The sequence below is a fragment of the Tiliqua scincoides genome, chromosome 2 (genome assembly GCF_035046505.1).
Source record: "Tiliqua scincoides isolate rTilSci1 chromosome 2, rTilSci1.hap2, whole genome shotgun sequence".
NCBI classification, from domain to species: domain Eukaryota; kingdom Metazoa; phylum Chordata; class Lepidosauria; order Squamata; family Scincidae; genus Tiliqua; species Tiliqua scincoides.
The window spans coordinates 130,124,381-130,145,886 of NC_089822.1; the positions used below are offsets into that span (position 1 = coordinate 130,124,381).

At 45.8% G+C, this 21,506-nt stretch overlaps 1 protein-coding gene and 1 pseudogene across 1 annotated transcript in view; one reads left to right on the plus strand and one right to left on the minus strand.

Moving 5' to 3' along the window:
* AGAP2 (ArfGAP with GTPase domain, ankyrin repeat and PH domain 2) overlaps window positions 1-21,506 on the minus strand; it is a 126,406-nt gene that overhangs the window by 28,834 nt on the left and 76,066 nt on the right. The window contains exons 2-5 of the mRNA XM_066613677.1: window positions 6,096-6,154; window positions 4,465-4,552; window positions 3,277-3,362; window positions 2,067-2,208 (exon numbers count right to left, since the gene is read on the minus strand). Coding sequence (XP_066469774.1) covers window positions 2,067-2,208; window positions 3,277-3,362; window positions 4,465-4,552; window positions 6,096-6,154 — 375 coding nt within the window. The remainder of the gene's footprint in view (window positions 1-2,066; window positions 2,209-3,276; window positions 3,363-4,464; window positions 4,553-6,095; window positions 6,155-21,506) is intronic.
* Window positions 16,064-16,181, plus strand: LOC136642750 (5S ribosomal RNA; annotated as a pseudogene).

A 21,506-nucleotide genomic window follows, 5' to 3' on the forward strand; every position in this document is an offset into this window, starting at 1 on the left:
GGCTATAGATACTTGTATTCTAACATTTTATGCTTTTGTTTGGGTGCCGGCCCTTATGATTGGCAAGATAAGCTTGAACGGGTGCAAGGAATGCCTGATAAAATCTCAAAAGCTATGGATAGGGAATTGGGGCGGGGGCCTGAGTAGGATTTCAGTGGGCAGAGCTTTAGTGCCATCCTACGTGATTTCTTGCTTCTACCCCTGAACACCAGAAGCAGAATAAATTATGCAAGATAAGCAAATCTGTACAAATCTCCTTAATTTATGCAGGCCAGAAGGTTTTTTCATAAATGGATTGCCTTTCATCTTCTCTCTTTTTTGTGAAGTATCCATTATTCTCTTCCCTTTAAGTGTTGTTTTTATACATTAATTTTTTAAACTTTGTTTTTACTGAAGGTTAAACATAAAACAAGCAAAGTAGGCCTGCAATGGAATCCGAAAAGGAATGTTTTCATATTTCCAGTAGAGACAACTGACTCTTTCACACAGCAATTACACATATACTATGGTATATATTTTATCCATTACACTGCTATTGTTCTTCTTATCTTCTCTCTTTCCTTCACAGCTCTTGCATAATTGTTAACAGGCATGGAGTTGAAGACAACGTTCATATGACCCGTACAGCAGATAAATTACTTTTTAAAAAAATACTATTTTATTCAGTCACATGTTATTGCCATGACAAGTTCAGTTCATTAATACAAATATGGATTCTTATCTTGTTTTATTCTCTCATTTTCTGGCTTTTTTCAATAAATGCAAGCAGGAGAATCATAGATTCAGAAACTAACCTTTTTTACGCCGAGTACCATTCAAATTTAGTGTACAGTGGGCCCTCCTTATCCATAGGTTTGATATCCACAGATTCCAATATCCATGGTTTTGAGCATGTGGCTGGAGGGCCACAGGACCTCCCAGACCCAACAGGGAGTGCCATCTGGTTCAGTCCATGAGGTGTTCTAAGGCACAGGAAGGCATTACCAGTTGCCGGCAGAAACCACACAGCCTCCACACGCCTCAGAAAACCTTCCAGTCGCATCCAGGAGGTTTCCATGAGGGCCGACCACAGATTAGATTATCTGCAGAAATGGATGTCCATGGGGGGTCCTGGAACAGATCCCACACAGATACTGAGGGCCCACTGTTTTCAATTTTCCATCAAGGCTACGTGTACAGCTCCTGCTGAATGAACTCCTGTTCCTGACCTCAGCTGGTCTCTTGATTCTGTTCCCAATTTTCTCATCAGAATCTTGATCCAGCTGGACAGTTGACCTAGCAATAAACCTGTCTGCATTTAGCCTCGCTGTCCTACAGCCTACCTAATGGATCAGCCTTGCCCTGTTGCCCTGAGCCTTGGATAGGATCCAACAAAGGCTTACCTGGCAAAAGCACCCCCACGCCGGTGCCTGGCACATGCTAGGGCACTGGGTCACTGGTAAGAGACCACAGATGCCACAGACATTCTGAATCCAAAAGGAGGTCTAGCCTTGCTGCAGAGCAACCAGGGTTGCATGTATTGTGTGCCTGCACTGTTCAAATACAGAGCATGATATTCAGCACTTTACTTCCTTAAATGTGCAATATTCTCCTCTCTATAGCTCTCAAAATAGGATTGAACGTAAGTGGGCAATGCTTCTCCAATGCTTCTCAGAGGCAGCTGATGGGTCACTGCTGGTAGCACGATGCTGGACTAGGAGTTCCACAGATTAATTGCAATCTGGGTAAAAAAATATTTCCTTTTGACTGTTCTAACTCACTCACAACTCCATTTTAGTGGATGCCTCTTGGTGTTGTGAGAATGGAAAAAGACCTTCCCTGTAGCCACTCTATCCATCTCATGCATAATTTTATATATCTCAATCATGTCCCCCCAGGTGCCTTTTCGATAAAGAACCCCAAACGCTGTAGCCTTCCTTTGTAAGGGAGGTGCCCCAGCCCACTAAATGTTTTGGTCACTCTCTTCTGCACCTTTTCCAGTTCCATTATATCCTTTGAGATGTGCTGGTCATGCCCTTCAGTTAGTTAATCATGCCCTATAGGTAGCCCCCCTCTCTCCCACTCACCCTGAGTGCCCACAAGTGCAAGAGCCATGTCAGAAACTGCACGGTAGTTTGTGAGGAGCCCGAAGTACCGAGATAGCTCTTGGAAACTGGCCTCATTCTCCAGACTGAAGACAAAGATCACAGCATCTGCCCAATTTGCAAACTGCAAGGGGACAAAAACAAGAGACGGGTCCAGATCAACAGTGGATCAACTTCAGACTGGGTTGCTTTTTAAGAGCTGAATTCAGAGTGGAATCAGAAGCCTCCAAGGCTGATGCTGTTCCAAGCTCCCCAATGTCTAAGAATTTTCAAACACACAAGTTGCCTCAAGGCAACACCTAAAGCATTCACACCACAGCAAGCTTTTATTTCAGATTTTCCACAGTCAGGTCTGTACAGTGCTGCTGAGGGTTACTCCAGATGTGACCAAGGAAAAGGAATCTTCACACACCTGGCCTGTTCACATCTAATGGGGAGAGCTAGGAGAGCTGTCTGATTTTTTTTCTAAGCAAGTTATTCCCCTTCACACATAGGGAAAACAGCAGTTTCAAGGAGGAAATTTTAAGTGGGAAACAGCAAAGGAAACAGGTTTAACAGCTTCTGCCCCCAGCATCATGTTCCTGATCCTTCCCCTGCAGCTGCTATTAATTTTTGTTGTTTTTGTTGTTTAACTGGTGATCCTTACATCTAATTTGGCTCTCAACTCCATGCATGTCTTGGCTGGAGAGCCACTGCCTGAACTTTCCAAGGCGGTAGGAAGAGCCAGCATAGGAGCTCCTTGGCTGTAGGACAGCCTCCACATTCCAGGGGACCCAGTCAAGAGCAGCCTGATCTCCGCTCACTGTCCAAGACACAGACACCAGTGCACAGGGGAGGATATGAAGAAGGGATGGGTATTCAACACAGAAATGGGGAAACTTGTTGAACTCTTGACGATTTAATGTGCCAACATTATGCCATGCTGCTCAGCCTGCCATTAACACAGTGGGGGAAGAATAAGACATTTTAATTTGAGTAGGGAAGGAGTAAATATTAGACCAGTCTTGCCCTTGCCTCCCCTACCTCTAAGATAGCTGGGGAGAGAGAACAAATCCTTGTAAGTATGTCGTGTGGATAAACTTCATAACTTTCAAGGCATAGTATGGACTGTAAACAGTAACGATCCAAAGTAGCAGGAACTGTGGCTATTTGCTGATGATGACATGCTACTGGCCAACACAAGCACACCAACCTTGGCATCTGGAGGCCCAGCTTCCTCTCGAATGAGTAAAAGATGGCTCTGCCCATCCACCACCACTTCCTTCTTGAACTGGCCTCCTGGAAAGTAAGAAAGGAGAAAGCAGAGGGGAAGAGCTGAACAGTCACACTAAGGCCAGTGGAAGGACAAAAGAGGAAACCACTCAGCCTACAGGCAGCTTAAGCCTGGGATGCTGAAGAGGGAGGGAAAAAGGAAAGTAGTGGCACAGAAGACCAATCCAAGCCTATAACGATGGGATTCCAATATAGTGCCAAGCTGGAATTCCAACCCCACAAGCAAAGGTCTTGCATTTGCAGGTAGCCAAACAAGGAAGGCACTTGGATTATTTTCAGAGGCAATCCTCCTGGCTGCTGCCATGTAAATGCCCCAGAATGCCCATGAGTGGCACCATTCATAGGGGGCAATCCGGAGAGACAAGATTTGCAGGCTGGAAAGACAGCTACAAAACTGGCAGTGGTGGTAAAAAGGGGGAAGCCAACACAAGCGCTAAGCCAGGTTTGCCCCCACCCACATATCTGAGCTGCACGTTACTCCCATTTGGCTAAGCACCTGTGTGCTCACACCTAGACAAAATGGGGTTCTTTTAGCCATCCTACTTTGCCATTTCACAAGCTTCATGACAGAAGGAAATAGCCAAAGAAATACTGAGCCCCAGAAATGATACTTAGGGCACAATCCTAACCAGGTCTACTCAGAAGTAAGTCCTGCTTTGTTCAATGGGGCTTACTCTCAGGAAAGTGTGGTTAGGATTACAGCCTGAAGGACTTGAGCCACTGTGAGCCTGTGCATGAAGATACTGAAGCCCCTACCCCTCACACGTTCAGTTTTCCTTATTTCTAGCTCTTTTACTAGGTTTCTGTGAAGAGAAGCATGCAGGCACTGTTCCGCCCCACTGCTCATTAAGAAGCAAATCTGCTCTACCTCCAGACTTCCTGGTCACTAAGTGAAAAGGCAGTGGAATGGCTTATAAGCACAATGCCTTTACTTTTAATATTACAAATACAATGAAAGCACATCATTTATTTTCTGATTCTCCTGTAACAATTTCCTACCCCCTTAGATGCCCCCCATGACAAACATTTCTGGCTGTGGAGTAGTGTTTGGCACAGAATGGGAGCGCTAGTTTTAAGACAGGAGAAAGAAGGAGGGTGGCTTGCTCACCTTCAGCAGGTTCCAGGCCCAAGTAGGAGCCAGTCAAGTAGCGATGGACAAGTGCTGATTTCCCACTCTTAATGGTCCCAAGAATGCCCTGTGAAGGTCAAAGAACAGAGGTCACTGCAGGAGGACACAAGACATAGCACTGCCCTTGGCTCTCAGGAACCTGCTGCCCTAACAGTTCTGGAACTTGACCCCAGAACAGTAACTAAACTAGCCTGGCAGCCAAATCGGCGATAGCTGGACTGCAGTGACACATAAGCTGAATATTTGACAGTAAAAATAATAACATATATTTGTATAGCACTTCCTGAGCATGCAAAATGCCTTATGTGTATTATCTTGAAGTAGTCCTCACAACCACCTTGTAAGGTACGTTATAATTATTATGCCCCTACTGCAGCTGAGTCTAAAAGGAAGTGGCTTGCCTAAGGCCATCCAATGAGAATTCATGGCAGAGATTATTTGATCTGGAAACTCCCTGATTGGCAGCTCAGTCTCATAGCCACCATGCTATACCAGCTCTAAAATAAAATGGAAATAAAGGTGGTCACAGTGGTCAGCCACCATCAGGCATGGTTCTCTATGGACAACACAGATGCAACTAAAAATTAAAATGTTCATATAGAACAGGGGTGCCCAAACCCCGGCCCTGGGGCCACTTGTGGCCCTCAAGGCCTCTCAATGCAGCCCTCAGGGAGCTCCCAGTCTCCAATGAGCCTCTGGCCCTCCGGAGATTTGTTGGAGCCCACACTGGCCTAACACAACTGCTCTCAGCGTGAGGGCGACTGTTTGACCTCTCACGTGACCTGTGGGATGAGAGCTCCCTCCACTACTTGTTGTTTCATGTCTGTGATGCAGTTCATCCATAATATATTCATTTATGTAAACGTATGTAAATTTATTCAAATTTGAAATGTAAATTAATTCTGTTTTTCCCCCAGCCCCCCCCCCACACAGTGTCAGAGAGATGATGTGGCCCTCCTGCCAAAAACTTGGGACACCCCTAATATAGAATAAAGACACAAACTTGAAAGTCAGTGCTCTTTGCTGGCACTTTTTATTTCAGAGAAGGAAAGATGCAAATCACAGCTACACCTGAATTTCCCCAGTGATTTCTATGGGCAGCTCTCCAACCCCACACATTAAAGTGACTACAATAATACCAGTCATGAAAGGACAACATGTATAATGGGATCCTTCTCTCTGGTACTTTTCTGTCTCTGATGAATAAACAGAATTCATCTCATTAAGGGCTCTTGTGAGGGAGATTTCTGAGAAAACTCAGTGCTGAGGCAAGGAAAGGGGCAGCTGAGGCTAAAGGGGGGAGTGTAAGGTGAGAGAGGCAGGCAGTAAAAATGGTCAAACACTCTCCCTGGCCTCACCATACCTCATAGCCAAGTCAGCTCTGCATCTATCCTAATGTACTGAGTGCATTGCACTGAATGTTTTGTACCAAAGCTAGCGTTATCTATTATATGGGAATCAGCAAGAACTAATTGAATGTAGTTACCTAGGAGAGACAGATGTCAACATGTGATACTGTAAGAAAAGAAAGCTTCATGTCTTGCAAGAACCAATGCAATACCTAGAACCCTGATTTGTATATGTGTAAGCAATAAAGAACAGACACCTACCAGTCGTAGCTCAGGGATGGAGCGGCCAAGAGTCCATTCCTGGCTATTTGCAACGGCTTCTGAGGAAAGAAAGTGAGACAGATTAATTAACAATAAAATAATCATACTTGGTTTTTTATAGCAGTGTTCTAGTGTTCAAAGTGCTTGGCATCATGTCACTGTAAGGTAGCCATTATGTCACCGTTATCAAACCAAGAAAGGTGAGGCAAAAAGAAGAGTGACTTGCCTAAGGCCACGCAGTGAAATCTGTGGCAGAGGCGAGCTTTCAACTAGGGACTTCCTGGCTCACAGCTCTTTTAGCTACTACGCTTCTACCAAAGCTCACCCGATGAGACTCCAGGCAACAACTCCTCCTAGGTCTACACAAAGAGCTGAATGCTGGGCCAACTGTCCTGCCAGGTCCCTGTCTCCATTTTCTGTAGAGAGAGGAAGCTGTGGACCAAAGACTCTAGTGTGGGCACTGCTTGAAAAAAAGAAAAGAACACAGAGAAGAAAGGCAGAGAGGAGATTTGCCTCATCACGTATCCTCAGCTGCTTTGCGGGGATAACTCCCTGAGCCCTTCAACTCTCCCACGCACAACAGTTGGGCCTTTATTCCACCTTGGCAGAGGGGGTGCTAGGGGAGGCAGCTGCGACTGGTCGTACACAGCACAATACACTTCCAGGATCCTTGGAACAAGCATCACAGCAGTGAAGAGGCATCCTTCACGACATAAAGAACCAGTTCAAGGCACACATGAGCTGCGGTGGAGGAAGTGAGGCTAGGAGCAGATGTTCTTGCTGGCTGCCTGGGAAAAGTGCTGGGGGGGGGGAGAACAGGCTTGGAATACTTTAGTCTCCCAGGCACCAGCACCCAAGGCTTGAGCTGCCAGCCCTGCACCTGGCTGCAGTGTATTGCATTCCCAAGGGCCTGGGAATCTTGCAACCCACATTAAGGATCTTGTTACAGCTGGTCTTGGCACCTAGGAGCACCAAAGGATAAAGGGGCAATGGAGATATGGACTGATAGAAGGAAACAGATAGAATGGGTACGTACACACACACACCTTCATCCGAGCAGAGTCCAGCAACCTGTTTTCAACAACCCTAAACAGCTGAAGTACTTATAAAGACAGTGCTTCTGAGCATGTAGAACACTTATTTTTAACCTTTTTCATCTCATGGCACACTGACAAGGCACTAAAATGGTCACACCATCAAGTTTTTGGCAATTGACAAGGCACACCATGCTGCCAGTGGGGGCTCACATCCCCCCCATCGGCCCTACTAATAAATGACTTCCCCCCCAAATTCCTGTGGCACGCCTGTGAACCGCTCACAACACCCCAATGTGTCACAGCACAGTGGCTGAAAATGGTTGATGTAGAAAGTACTTTTACCTCTCTATTGCCTGCCTTCGCACTCCTGTGATTAGGAGGCAGAGCTTAAACGGTCACAGCTGAATTAAGCAGGCCTGATTTCTGGTACCTCTCTTTTTAGAAACTAATGACAGAACAGAACAAACAGAAAGGAAGTACACATACAACATGTGCGCCTATAATAGTACTCTGAATTTAGAAGCATGACTATTTCTAGGTTTAAATGTGCGCTCACAGACGTCTTTCCAATAAGCACACGGTTAATGTACAATGTAGATGTGCACTCATGTATCTTTGCATTTCTGGGCACCCATGCATGCACATCAATATATGCACAGGTGTGCGTCTGCATATCTGCATGCACGTCTGATCCACTCCTTGATGTTTTGGAGCAGTTCCATCTCTAAAACCACCTAGACACAAGATGCAGCAATAAAACTACACCAGTTTCTTGCCGATTCTCATGGTCATCTCTGGAGAGCTCTCTTGTGAGTTTGATGCTGCAACGGAATGAACAGCTGGAAGAGCACGTAGCTCTTAGAGGGGGAAAAAGCCACTACTGATTTTGCGGGGCAGGTATGTAGAGAAAGACCATGTTTTGAAAGGTTTATGAACAGGAATGCAACAGCAGACCAATGAGACACCCAATATTTGAAATTCCTAATCATTTCCAGATTTGCCTCTCATATCCTGAATGTGAAATTTTAAATTCAAAATTAGAACAAAATTAGAACTCTGCGGCTTTTAAACAGTGAAAGTTCCAAGCATGACGAAACCAGAAATTCCACTTCCAGATTAATCGCACTTGGAACTTTCACTGTTTAAAAGCTGCAGAGAGCCCTGCAAGCGCTCCGTGGGGCTCCCCACATCCCCTGGACTCTGGGAGCACGTATGGGTAGTTAAAAATAGCCCCCTCCCCCACAGGGGCGCGATCCTGGGCATCGCTTTGCTGCCCCTGCCCCCGCAAAGACTTACCTCGGGAGTAAATCTCCCGGGTAGTTTGAGAACCACTGCTATAAGCTGCAAAGTCCTGTTGCATGTCAGCTGTTAAAGGTGCCAGATAAAGAATTCCCTTCTACATGTCAACTATCAAATACTGTTCGGTACAAGTATTAAATTCTAAGTGATTGTTCAGCAAACCTTCAAGCAATCAGAGGAAATCTGGTGAATAGTTAACCTCAACATTTGCAAAGCAGGATCCTGTATTGTAAAGCAATTAGTTTCAGAATAATGTATCAGTATTCCACTTGACAATCCAGTCTTTTATTAATATCATGCCCAGCCAGAGGGGACTTTACTACACATTCATACCTGAACATCCAGATGACACAGAACAGAACAGTTGCTAAATTCTCCTCAAACCTTGGCAAGATGACCACAAACCACTGGCATCCAGAAGGATAGTTAATTGCATCCTGAGATATGTTACAACTTTGTAAAGGGTCATCTGTATTTACCCTTCACAACAGCAAGATTTTCATTTCTAAATATATACTCAAAATATTGCCAAGATCCAAACATGACCAGAAGTTCAATCTTCTGACCTGAAAACTTCCTCAATCCCAGATATGCAAAGGACACTTGTGGTTGTACAAGGGTGCACTCTGTACATGCTCAGGAATGCTCTGTTACTTCTTTGTTAACATGCTGCATGGCTGATGGGTGGCATGAAAGGGTGATGAGAAGCTGGCAAAAATAATTGCTCCTGGAATCTGAATGGGGCCACAAAAAAGCCATTGATATCTGAACAGGCTGGCAAACAGCAACCTCCATGACAAGTAAGAAGGATATTGATGTGCTCAAAGCAAGTCAGTGTGAAACTGCGGGAATTCACACAGCCTAGGCAAATTCTCCCCCAACAGGAGCAGAACAACAAACCCAATTTGGCAGAATATATAAGTTGCATAAATTCCCCAATTCCTTATGGGTGTAGTGGATCTAGATCAGGGGTGTCCAAAGTTTTTGGCAGAAAGGCCATATTATCTCCCTGACACTGTGATGGGGGCCGGGGGGGGGGAATTAATTTACATTTAGAATTTGAATAAACATATAAGTTTACATAAATGAATATATTAAAGATTAACTTATATGAATGAATGATGGTCTTGCAATAGCTCAAGGCCTATAAAAGGCCTTGCACAAAGCAAAGCTGGCCTTTCTTTTGCTGCCGCTGCTGCATCACAAATGTGAAACAGCAAGCAGTGGAGGGAGCCCTCATCCCACAGCTCATGCAAGAGGTCAAACAGTCGCCCTCAAGCTGAGAGCAGTTGCGTCGGGCCAGTGCGGGCTCCAACAAATCTCTGGAGGGCCAGAGGCTCATTGGAAACTGGGGGCTCCCTGAGGGCTGCATTGGGAGGCCTCGAGGGCCGCAAGTGGCCCCAGGGCCAGGGTTTGGGGCTGATCTAGATTAAAAAGCCCCTTTTCAGTCATGAACACATGGGGTAGCTTTAATCAGTTTGGAAAGCATTCCTAATAGTACTGAAAAACTAGACACACATAAAATAATGTATCACCAGTATTATAAGTACAGTTCAGGATGGTGACCACCCCTCTTCAAGTCTCTATAATCATAGAAAACTGCAGCAGCAGCCCCAACCCTCTGGTATACAGACAGCCCATGTTAAGATTTATCCGCAAGGTCTACACCTGACTACACGGAGAAATGGGCACTGCTGGTTGGGTGGGTGCAAACTGGCTGTTAGTATCCAAGCCAGCCTCCTTTCAGCACATTGGAGCAGGAAGGTGGAGATCTGGCTCTCTCTTCCAGGCAACTCCCCCTTGCCTGAACCCATGTCCTGCCTTTCAAGCTTTCTGACAGAATGGTCCCCATCCTGCTCACCTGAGGATCAAAGACAAACATACACTGCGATGTAAAAAAAGCATAGCTAATGCCTCTCCTCTGTGTGCAAATGTTACTATGAAACTGTTGCTTAGCAACAGCACCCTGAACATCACCAAGGTAACCAGAGGAAAAAGGGGGACAAAGAGAGTAGCCCCCGCTGGCCTCTTGCTGCAGAGTCAAAAGGGCATCACTACTGCCCACTTTGAAGCGCTGCCCCTCCTGGAGTGAGTAATCCAGCTGCCATATACTAAGCTAGCTCATCTTCATCCCCCCCCCCCCACTAGCACACTACCTTTGCCACCTTTCTTCCCAGAATGGATGTACAGTGACAGGAAAAGTTGCAACTGTTGAATGTCTGCCTGATTCAACTATCACACGTACAGAAGGCCTGCTAGGCCCACACAACATGTAGTAACTGACACTGGGTGAATTTTCTTCTCTTCACTTTCTGTGAGACTTCAGCTGTCAGTCGTCCACCCAAAAGCATCATTTTTCCATCCAGGGCAAGCAGATATCAACATTTGCCCAGGCTGAATGTCTGAAACTTGGCCATCGCTCAGAGTGGCATATCCCTTTCAGTGACTTGACTCTAGTTGCCCAGGTAAATACAAGAGCGTAACAGTTGCTTAATATATCCTTTGCACATTGCGGTATGTATGATTTCTCCAACGCAACTGTTAACACATGCACCAGAGGGGGGGAAAAGGTGCAAAGTGAGCTTCCAACACCCTGACTTCTCTCTGAGAAAATTGCACAGGAGTGAAGAAAGGATTTTGACCCTTCTTCAAAGAGAATGTAAACCTCCTGCAAATTGTGTCTTTGAGTGAATGCTGTCCAGAGTGAGGCCCACTCCTCCCTTTCCCAAGGTGCCTCTGTTCACCATGGAGAACAGGACTTCCACCCACTGTAGAAAGCTGAGCAGCAATCAACTGAGCTTCACCTAACTTCATCAATCATCTGAGCAGGGAGAAAGAGGTGCAAGATACTTCTGTCCTGTGTATTAACAGTTCAGAAGGATTCTAACACCTTCCCAAATAACTCTTGCAGAAGTATCCAACAATAATTTACGCTGTTCAAATATTAGCAAGCTCTGGACCAAACATGCTATTTTAAGCATGCATTTGGTAGTTTCTTTCCTAAACAGCAGAATGGGAGCAGGGTGATCCTGATCAGGATGGCAGCATGGTGAAGAGGGTGGGATTAATCTTTTGGTGGCAACGGGAGCTCTCCCCTCCCCCCCCCCCCAGCAAATAACATCCATGGGAAGGGGATATCTGGGTTAGGACCATGGAGCGGCAAAGGGTTAAAGCCCCCGACCCCACACTGTGGCCATAATCCAGATTGGACCCTCATTCCTGCTATTTAGGATACAGAAAACAAACACAGTAGTGGTTCACATGCAATTTGTCTTTAAGGAATTTTTTATTGCAACAACTTGGGCTTCAATTCAAACATGCAGGTAATCTCACTCTCAAATCCATCACTTGATTTCCATACAGTGCTATTATAATATAGAATCATCAATAAACATGACATGTCACAGAGTCACATAAGCAAAAAGGCAAGTTGCATCTGGATTTGGGAAACACAGGTCAGTTGTGACGTCCACTCTCTCTTAGGGCCCAAATAGACAAGGACCCAGCACTGCTCTGCACCCCTTCCTTCTCTTCCTGATAACAATACAATATGTAACATGATGCATTTGTTGCATTGTACATTTTCCTATCCCCAACACAGCACAACTTAATTGTGTGGCATGTAAAACTAACTATAAATGAAGATGAAGGGGAAAGAGACAGGAGGAGGAGCTCTACTTCTCTTCAAATGTCTGGTTAGGCCAGTGGTTCTCAAACATTTCCAGCCCATGGCTCCCCTGATCCTTGTGGCCATTGGCCACGGTTCCCCATTACATCACCTCACCTCAGTTACCCCCAAAATGGGGGTGAAGGTGTTATAATTATACACTAGAAACAAAAAAACAGCTGCCAGCACTCTGAGGCTGCAATCTGAACCACACTTACCTGAGAGTAAGCCCCATTGAAAAAAATAGGACTGACTTCTGAGTAGACCTGGTTAGGATTGTGCCCTGAGTTTGTTAGCAGCACACCTGGAGGGTTTTGGAAAGGGAGGGGGGAGGTGATGAATTTGCTGGGGGAGGGAAAGACTTTGTTTTGAATGTATCTGCTAATTGCAAACTGATGTGAAACTGGGAAACCCCTGCTAACTGGGTAAGAGGCACTTTTTCAAGTGGGTGCTCCACTTTTCAGCAGGGGGAGAGGAACTGGCCCACCTCACCCCAGCAGTGTCTTTTCTAGTGGCTGCTTGCTGGTGTTCTTGTGCATCTTTTTAGATTGTGAGCCCTTTGGGGACAGGGAGCCATTAGTTGTTTGATTTTTCTCTGTAAACCACTTTGTGAACTTTTTTTGTTGAAAAGCAGTATAGAAATACTGTTAATAATAATAATAATAATAATAATAATAATAATAATAATAAACTGAGACCCAGAGACTGTTTGGCTGCAATCCTAACCTCACTTTCCTGGGAGTAAGTCCCATTGAACAAAATAGGACTTACTTCTGAGTAGACCGAGCTAGGATTGTGCCTTTTATAATAGCAGCCAACATGGGAAGGAGCCCCCCCCCAGGAGGAAAAAGGGGGGTGGCTGAAAAGGAATGAGTATTTATATTTTTTAATCAATTTTTGGAGACAAAGCTTGACTGATCAAGAGCAGCTTTTTTCTTTTTTGAAGGGGGAGGAAAAAGAGAAAGATGAAGATCCTTGGTTAAGCTGACACAGACTCCAAGCCTATGTAGGTCTACTCAGAAGTAAATCCCATCTGAGTCCATGGGGCTTACTCCCAGGAAAGTGTGGATAGGATTGCAGCCACACAGAGCAAGATTACAACTCAACCCCAAAACAGATGGGGGCTGCTCACTCACATACACCCCAACATGCAGATGACATCCCTTTTCCCCCCAGGCAAGATGGAGGAATGCAGGCTATGGCATTTGGACACCCCGCAGGTTGGGCTACCTCCTTCCCAAGCAGAGACTGGTGGAGCTCTCTCTAGGTTAGGCTTCCCTCCAAGTTTGAAGCCTGCCAGGAGCACACCCTGTGCTGATGAGATGCAGCTGCCCAGCCAGCCTTCAGCCTTCTCTTGGTTTGGGGGGGAGGCTCCACCCCCTTCCCCCACCATGTTTCACATGCCCTCCCCACCTCACACTGCCCCACCTACAGCCACAGAAAAGCAGCAAGCAGGGAGGCAGCACTTGCAGCTGAGCTGAGCAGCTCATGGCCACCTCTCTCCCCAAGATGCCTCACAACGCCCCGGGGGGCTGGCCATGTCTCCGTAGGGAGCCTCAATACACAGATTGAATACCTCAGTGTTAGGCCCTCAAACAAACCTACCTACACTACTACGGTCAGTATTTTCTCGGCCCAGTATAAGGGCCCAACCTCCACAGTGCCAAGTGCAGTGGCAGCACTTCTGCAGAGGCCTCTAGTTACCTCCACTGACATCATGAGCACATATTGTTCCAAAATATGCAGTTGAGCCAAAATGGCCAACTCATGTCCATCTTGGTAAACCTAGGGCACAATCCTAATCAGGTCTGCTCAGAAGTAAGTCCTATTTTGTTCAATGGGGCTTACTCTCAGGAAAGTGTGGTTAGGATTGCAGCCCTAATTTCCTGTTGCCAAGTCTGCCCATCTTTTGATGAACAGGCACAGGGCCTCTTTTGCTGTGACTGCCTAAAATCAGATTGAAACCGGTGACTGCTTCAGTACGCTGAGGGTACGTGTCACTTCGTGCTGATTCTGAGATCTTCCACTTTGCCCGAAATGACTGTGTGCAATTCTAAAGCCGGCTTTTAATTTGATGTGTCTAGTTTCATTTGTGAAATTCTTTTTCTTTTGTTGCAGAATACCGTTTAAAAGTACCCTCGCCTCTGACTGGTATAGTAAACACATTTACCTTGCCTACCAGTTGGAGGGTTGAGATATATAGCTGTCTCTGTTGCCTTTGGAGGATTCTTGATTTAAACCCATAGAATGTCTTTTGAGTAGCAACTTGGGCAAGAGGAGAGGGGCAGGCAAGCCTCCCCACCCCACCCCATCCAGTGTGATGACTGTCCTCAACTCCACTCCTCATGCCTTTGCAAAGAAGAGTTATAATGACAGGCCCGGATCTCCCCATTGAGTGACTGCCTGGGGCTGACAGTGTTCTCTCAGCTCAGGTTGTTATATAAGTTAGGGGCAGGCAGGATCTGGCACTATCATCCCCTCCCCTAAGGCTGCAGCAGTATATCTCTCAGGCCTGGGCTGGGCGTCACAAGTCACAGGCAGCAAGGAGGAAAGATCTGGGAGCACCTCACATGGGAGTACTGATGGCTCTTCTTGGAGAGGGCTACAAAAGGAGAATGGCTTGGAGGGTGAAGAAACAGGGCTGTGCACTTTCAAACCTGTGTTGGTAAACCCAGGTCATAATGAGCAGTTACCAGGCAGACATTCATGTTCACCCTCTGCAAATTCTGAAATTTCACCTCCCTTGTCAAACACCAAGGCAAACCACACTGGCCATATCTGTAAGGTAAGGACTGAAAACCATGCCAATGACTGTGTGATTCATTGCACTTTGTGTGCAGAAGTACACAGTGCTCATGTCTACCTTCTCATGGCAGGAGAATCATGATCCATGAAATTATATAAGAAGAATCCAGAGTTTTCCTCTGCTCTGTCTTCCAGGCAGGAGGTGACTCTCCACCCTACTGCAAACAGAGACATCCAGGGAAAACGGGAGACAAAATTCATGTGGTCATGTTCACAATGACCAAGCAGTTCAGGAGTAAGATTACCCACACTCTTCTTTGAAGAGTCCATATTCCTGTTCCATCCACGCGGTCAACCCCTTCTCTCAAGCTCTGACTCACAGAAACAAGCAGCTACTGGATGGTTCCTTGGCATCTAAACAGCTGCAAAGCTGTGCATTGAAACAGTGGTGCAGCGAACTCCTCCAGTCTGGCTCGGAAAGTGCCAAATTGCTTGCCTCAAAGCTCTGAAATTAGCTTGATTTGTTTTGAGCTTAAACCAGAGCCAACCTGATGACCTCATGAGGAGTATTACAGGGTCCAATCTCTCCCCCAAGTCCCCTGGTGAGCCCCAGTAGTGAATATCAGTAACACTGGGAAAACTTTCCCAACACTCGGCTTACAGCCATAGCAACATGCTAAGTGGGGGGGGGGGGGACGACCACTGCTAGAACAGCAAGCCAAGTAACTGGGAGGGAGAAAAGAAGGGGGGCTGGAGGTTGGACAGAAGAGCCTAAATTCTTTTCCAGATCAGATTTTAATCTGAGCAAAAGAACTACTTTGAGAATGTACTACTTTCTTCATGCATGAGCCTATCATTACAAGCTGCCAAGATGCATATTTCGGATCCAGGCAACACAAAAAGGTGCTGATATTTTTGGAATCTAATGTATAAAATGCAAATAGTACCCCAGCAGTAATTTTAAAGCATTATAATAAATGTCATAAAAAATGTCAATAAAAAAATTTGAACTCCCAAGTGAGCCCCCCAAACCTGTCACCTGCAGCAATCTCCTCACCCTGCCTTGATGGGAGGGCTGGCAGTGGTTCCACATGAAAAGCTGCTCATTGGTGTGTGGCTGCTCTCCAGGAAGAAGCTGCCAATTCCACCCTGTCACCGCAACCACGCGGAGATGGGCGAGTCACAAGCAAAGCCTTTGAAAAGACCTGGCTTTAAACATTCCAAACACCCAGTTACCCTGCATATGCCTGATCTCATCTGATCTCAGAAGCTAAGCAGGGTCAGGCCTGGTTAGTACTTGGATGGGAGACCACCTGGGAATACCGGGTGCTGTAGGCTTATATACCATAGACTGAAGGTTGCCAACCAACCAACTGCTGTTTTACAAATAGTTGGCAACAATGTGGGGTGGAGTTTAAATTGCCCATTGAGCCACTCCTCCTGCTGCCAGCCATGTCAAAGAGACACTCTGCTGAAAGGTAGACATTTCTAGAAATCCATTGAAAATGATTGAAAAATTAATAGCCAAGAGGAAAAAAAGAACCAGGATGCAAAGCAAACTTAAAAGTCAATTTCAACTCAGCACTCATAGAAGCAGCAATAATGAAAGCAACAGCGTCTCAGCCTCCATCTCAATGCAGGGCTATGGTGCTGTATTACCATTGGGGGAACAATTATCGTTTCGGAGACGACTGTGCTCCCACAGGCCAACGGGAATGAAGCAGGCAGTTTCTAGCCCATCTTTCCTGGGCGGATGGCAGCTCCTGTAAATTAAACAGGCTGAGCGGAGCTATAAAAATGCTGGCTCGGCAACCCTTGAAACATCTGTCCGATTGAGGGCAGCTTGCCCCCTGCTCAACAAGTGTTTGATGGCAACCCTGGATAGGGGAGTCATAAAACCCATCCATCAGGTTGCCTTGGAATTAAAGCCCACAAATTAGGGTTTGTAGCTCAGCTGGATCAGACCAAAAGCACATCTGATTCAGTATCCCAATTCCCCCCTAGTGGCCAGCCAAGTGTTTCTGGAAAGTCCACCAGCAGAGCCACAGCCCTAGTCAGTCGTTTGGCTTTCCAGCATTCGGGGATTTACAGCCTATGAACTCTGAGGTTCCATTTAGGCTGTTGATAAATGCCCATTATTTATTTTAAAACATTTGTACCTCGCCTTTTCAAAAGCTCTAGGCGGCTTACAAAACTTAATGCATAAAACAGAGCACAGAAAGATGAAAAATAGTTAAAATCTAGGTCATTTAAAACCAGCACAGCAGTAGTATAATAATAATTCTAAAAACCCATAGGTGATGACAGGTAAAAAAAAATACACAACTAAAAACACGTGAATACACAATAAAAGCAGCTTACATAAAAGACAACCAGGAGTGTTCTATCCTTACCCACCCCCAAAAGCTGAAGTAAATAAAAATGTTTGTAGGCCTCGCTGGAAACATTTTATTGAAGGGGCGATAGATTTTAGATGTTCTGGTAGTGAGTTCCATAAAAGTTCCATATAAGAGTTATAAGATGTGGATGGGACTTCTCCGCCATGAATTTTTCTCACCCTTTTTAAAGCCACCTAAGCTAGTGTCCACGACCACAGCCTGTGGCAGTGAATTTTGTAAATTCATTGTGCTCAGTGTGAAAACTGACCTGAATCTCCAGGACGACCTTTCCTGAAACTTTTCCAGCTCTACAATACATTTTTGAGGATGAAGCACCCAGAGCTCTACACAGTATTTCAAATTTAGCCATGCCACAGATCTGTATAAAGGTTCTATACAGTAGCTGTCACAGGACCCAATCCTATCCAGTTTTTCAGTGCTGGTGCAACTGTGCCAATGGGGCATGCACTGTATCCTGTGGTGAGGAAGCACTCAGAGACCTCCTCAAGGTATGGGAATATTTGATCCCTTACCTTGGGCCTGCATTGAGGCTGCACTAGTGCTGGAAAGTTGGTAAGGATTGGGCCCACAGTCATCTCTCAAGATTCCAGAGAAATTCCAGCCTATTCTGAGAGTTTTCAGCACCAACACAGAACAGCACTGGCAATCATCATTGCCATCATAGGTGTAACAGTTGTATCAGTTGTTATGCTCACATATCACATGATCTGACCAAGACAGCCACCTCATAAAAGATGAGGTGGAGTCACTGCCACCATGCAAAACACTCATTGACATAGGACTACTATCATATGGACTAGCATAGGACTCAACAGACAGGAGGACATCAAGGATGGGACATACAGCCAGGTCTTAACCAACTGGCTAGAGCCAGGGGTGTCCAAACATTTTGGCAGGAGGGCCACATCATCTCTCCGACACTGTGTCAGGGGGCCGGAGAAAAAAAGAATTAATTTACATTTCAATTTTGCATAAATTTACCTAAATGAATTTATTAGAGATGGAACTTGAATGAATGAATGAAGGTCCTCCAACAGCTCAAGGCCTATAAAAGGCCTTGCACAAAGCAAGGCCAACCTTTCCTTCGCTGCCACTGCTGCATCACAGACATGAAACAGCAAGTAGTAGAGGGAGCCTGTACCCCACAGCTCAGGTGAGAGGTGAAACAGTCGTCCTCATGCTGAGAGCAGTTGCATCAGGCCAGCATGGGCTCCAGCAAGTCTCTGGGGGGGCCAGAGGCTCATTGGAGACTAGGGGCTCCCTGAGGGCCTGATTGGGAGCCCCTGGGGGCCACAAGTGGCCCCCAGGCCAGGGCTTGGGCACCCCTGGGCTAGACAACCAATCTCCATGAGGATGTGGAGAATGTGAAGACGGACCGAGCCTGCATGCTGCAGCCGGCACAACAAGATTATAAGCCACTACAGCAGAACTGCTGGTGACTTCTCAGAACTTGTCAAAGAAGTAAATCTTATGCACAGTGTGTCATTTTCATATACACCGTGCATAAAGGTATTCTGATATTAATAGAGGTGTTTGAAAACACAGAAGTATTTATTTATTTTATTTTACACAGAAACAAGCCCGTTGTGTGCAGTAAGACTTAGCCTGCAATCCTCTCCTACTCAAACACCTCTAGATATGGACTATTTCGTAATTGGTAGAGAATGAAAAGCACTCTTCATGTTGTCAGAGGCACCTTTATTGTTGGTTACTACAGTTGCCTTGCTAACTGGGTTAAGGGGCATCTTTCAAAGTGGTATCCTCCTCTTATATTTCTCAGGAGGAGAGCAACTGTCCGTCTTCACCCCATTGTGGTGTCTTTTCCAGTGGCTGTTGCTGGTGTCCCATGTACTTTTTTCAGATTGTGAGCACCTTGGGGACAAGTAACCATCTATTGACCAGCACAAAGGCTTGAAAAAAAGGTCCTGAGGTTGTACCCTGACTCAGTTTAAAGACCAACCACAGATCTGCCCATAAGAGTCATCCAGAACCCAGGCACTTGTTAATCTCTGGCCTCTGACTCACAAGACATGCCCGGGTACTGAATACATTCCACAACTCAATGCCAAGGGCTTGGTGCGCACATTCCAGTCGATTATGTACAATGATGAGAGCTGACAGCTGCTAGTTGCCAGTTGTGAAGGCTCAGAAGTGCGATCTGATGCCAGAGCACCCAAAACAAAGCACATTTCTAATAAATCTCCTCACCCATCCCACCCTCTCTCCCTTTCCCCTCCTTTTCTTTCTAAGCTCACTGCATACTGATTCTCTAGAGCTGGTGGTTTTTTGAAATGTCAATCAGCAAGGATCAAAAAAAGCTGGAGAAATCATTTTACACCCTTATAATTCCTCCTGATTAACACATCTGCTCAGACAGAGGTTTAGGGCTGGGAATGAGGAGGGAGAGGGAAAGAGAGAGAGAGAGAGAGAGAGAGAGAGAGAGAGAGGAGATGGAATCAGGGCATCAAAGGCAGTCTGGCACAGCTGTCTGGGGAATTCTGTTCATATTGCAGATCTGAGAACTAGCTGGGAAATGTGGAGGGGGGGGAGGAACAGAGTCAACCTTAATGCTTCAGCTGGGGTACAGGCAAAAAAATACCCAGATGCTTCTCCTACCCTTGAAGCATGAAGTTTACTGCACTTAAATTGCTAGAGGTAGCTAAAAGATCAGGAGGGCAAAATGAAGGGAAGGGAGGGCTAAAACAGCACAGGACATTCAATGTTAGTAAGCACTGAGTAATGCACACCAGTACAAAAATAAAATACTGCCGTTATAATGGTACATTTACAGCACCCAGTCCAAAATGAAGCTATGACACTGATTGTGAAGAATTATCTTACAATGCTTAGCAGAAAATATTTGAAAGGAAAATCTTAGCATCAGAATAGGGGAAAGTCCACATACTGCAAGTACACAAATACACTGCACATGCCCGATCTTGTCTGATCTTGGAAGCTAAGCAGGGTCAGGCCTGGTTAGTACTTGGATGGGAGACCGCCTGGGAATACCGGGTGCTGTAGGCTTATACCATAGTCTTTCAAGACTGAAGGTTGCCAACCACACAGCAAGGGGAGAAGCAGAAACTTTAGATATGTTTTTAAGGCCCAAATCCTAATCAACTTTCTAGCGCTGACATAGCTGTGCCAGTGGGAGGTCTGGTGCATCCTGCAGTTGGGTGGCACTTGCAGAGGCCTCCTCAAAGTAAGGGAATGTTTGTTCCCTTACCTAGGAATTGCATTGCCCCTATATCAGTGCTGGAAAGTGGGTTAGGAATGCACCTTAAGTGTACTCCCAATACATATACACCTAAACATGAAAGGTGTGAATACAACTAGCATATGTGCCATTTAGGTACACTTGTCACAGGGAGTTGTGATTAGCCACAAGCCCCTGTTTAAGCCATTTCTGCCCAACATTACATATATACAACGGAGATCAAACGTGTACACTAGTGGGCTCTGTCGAAATGGGTTAGTACACCTTCTGTTAATACACATTCTGAGGCAAACCCAGGTTTGCTTTGTGTGTTGTGTGACATTGCCCCAGTTACCCCACCTTTAAAACAGGAATGAGCATTATTGGAAAAGGGACAGCGTTGTCTCAGGCACCGTTACTATTTACATGTGCAGCTCTTCCAAGTGCTGTACAGTACAATCCCTGTTGCAATTGTCCTGAAGATGTGCGAAAGATCATTTATTTTACAGAGCAGTAACTGAGGAAGACAGATAAAGGCTTGAATAGAACTGGGCTGCACTAGGTTTCCTGAAATGGAACTCTTGTACACTAATGAGGCAGATGAAATAGAGGAGGAGATGGCTTAAGGGGAAGGAATTCTCCCAACCCAAACTCTGGAAGCCACTACTTCAGAATTGAAAGGCCATGAATTGAAATCATGGTGTTACCACCATGCCTATATGGCACCCAGAACCAGAGAGCTTGTTCCAGCTCAACCAGAAAGGATGCAGCTTTTCTGCATTGGAGGAGGGCAGTTAGAGTCCCAACATGGGAGGAAGTCAAGGAGTGCAGCACCTGCCTTGGGATCCCGTCCTCCAATGACCACCAGCAATTTGTCAATCAAATTTGAACCTACGTAGATGGGAATGGATGGCCCCAACTGCAGAAAAGGCCAATAGCTGTCAGCTGAACCTTTGCCAATTGGGACACTCAATTGGGTGTGTGTTGCAATTAGGACACTCAATTGGGACAGTGACCCAAATGGTACAGTCAATTGGGACACTACGCCCATACTTGCTCCTGCAAAAA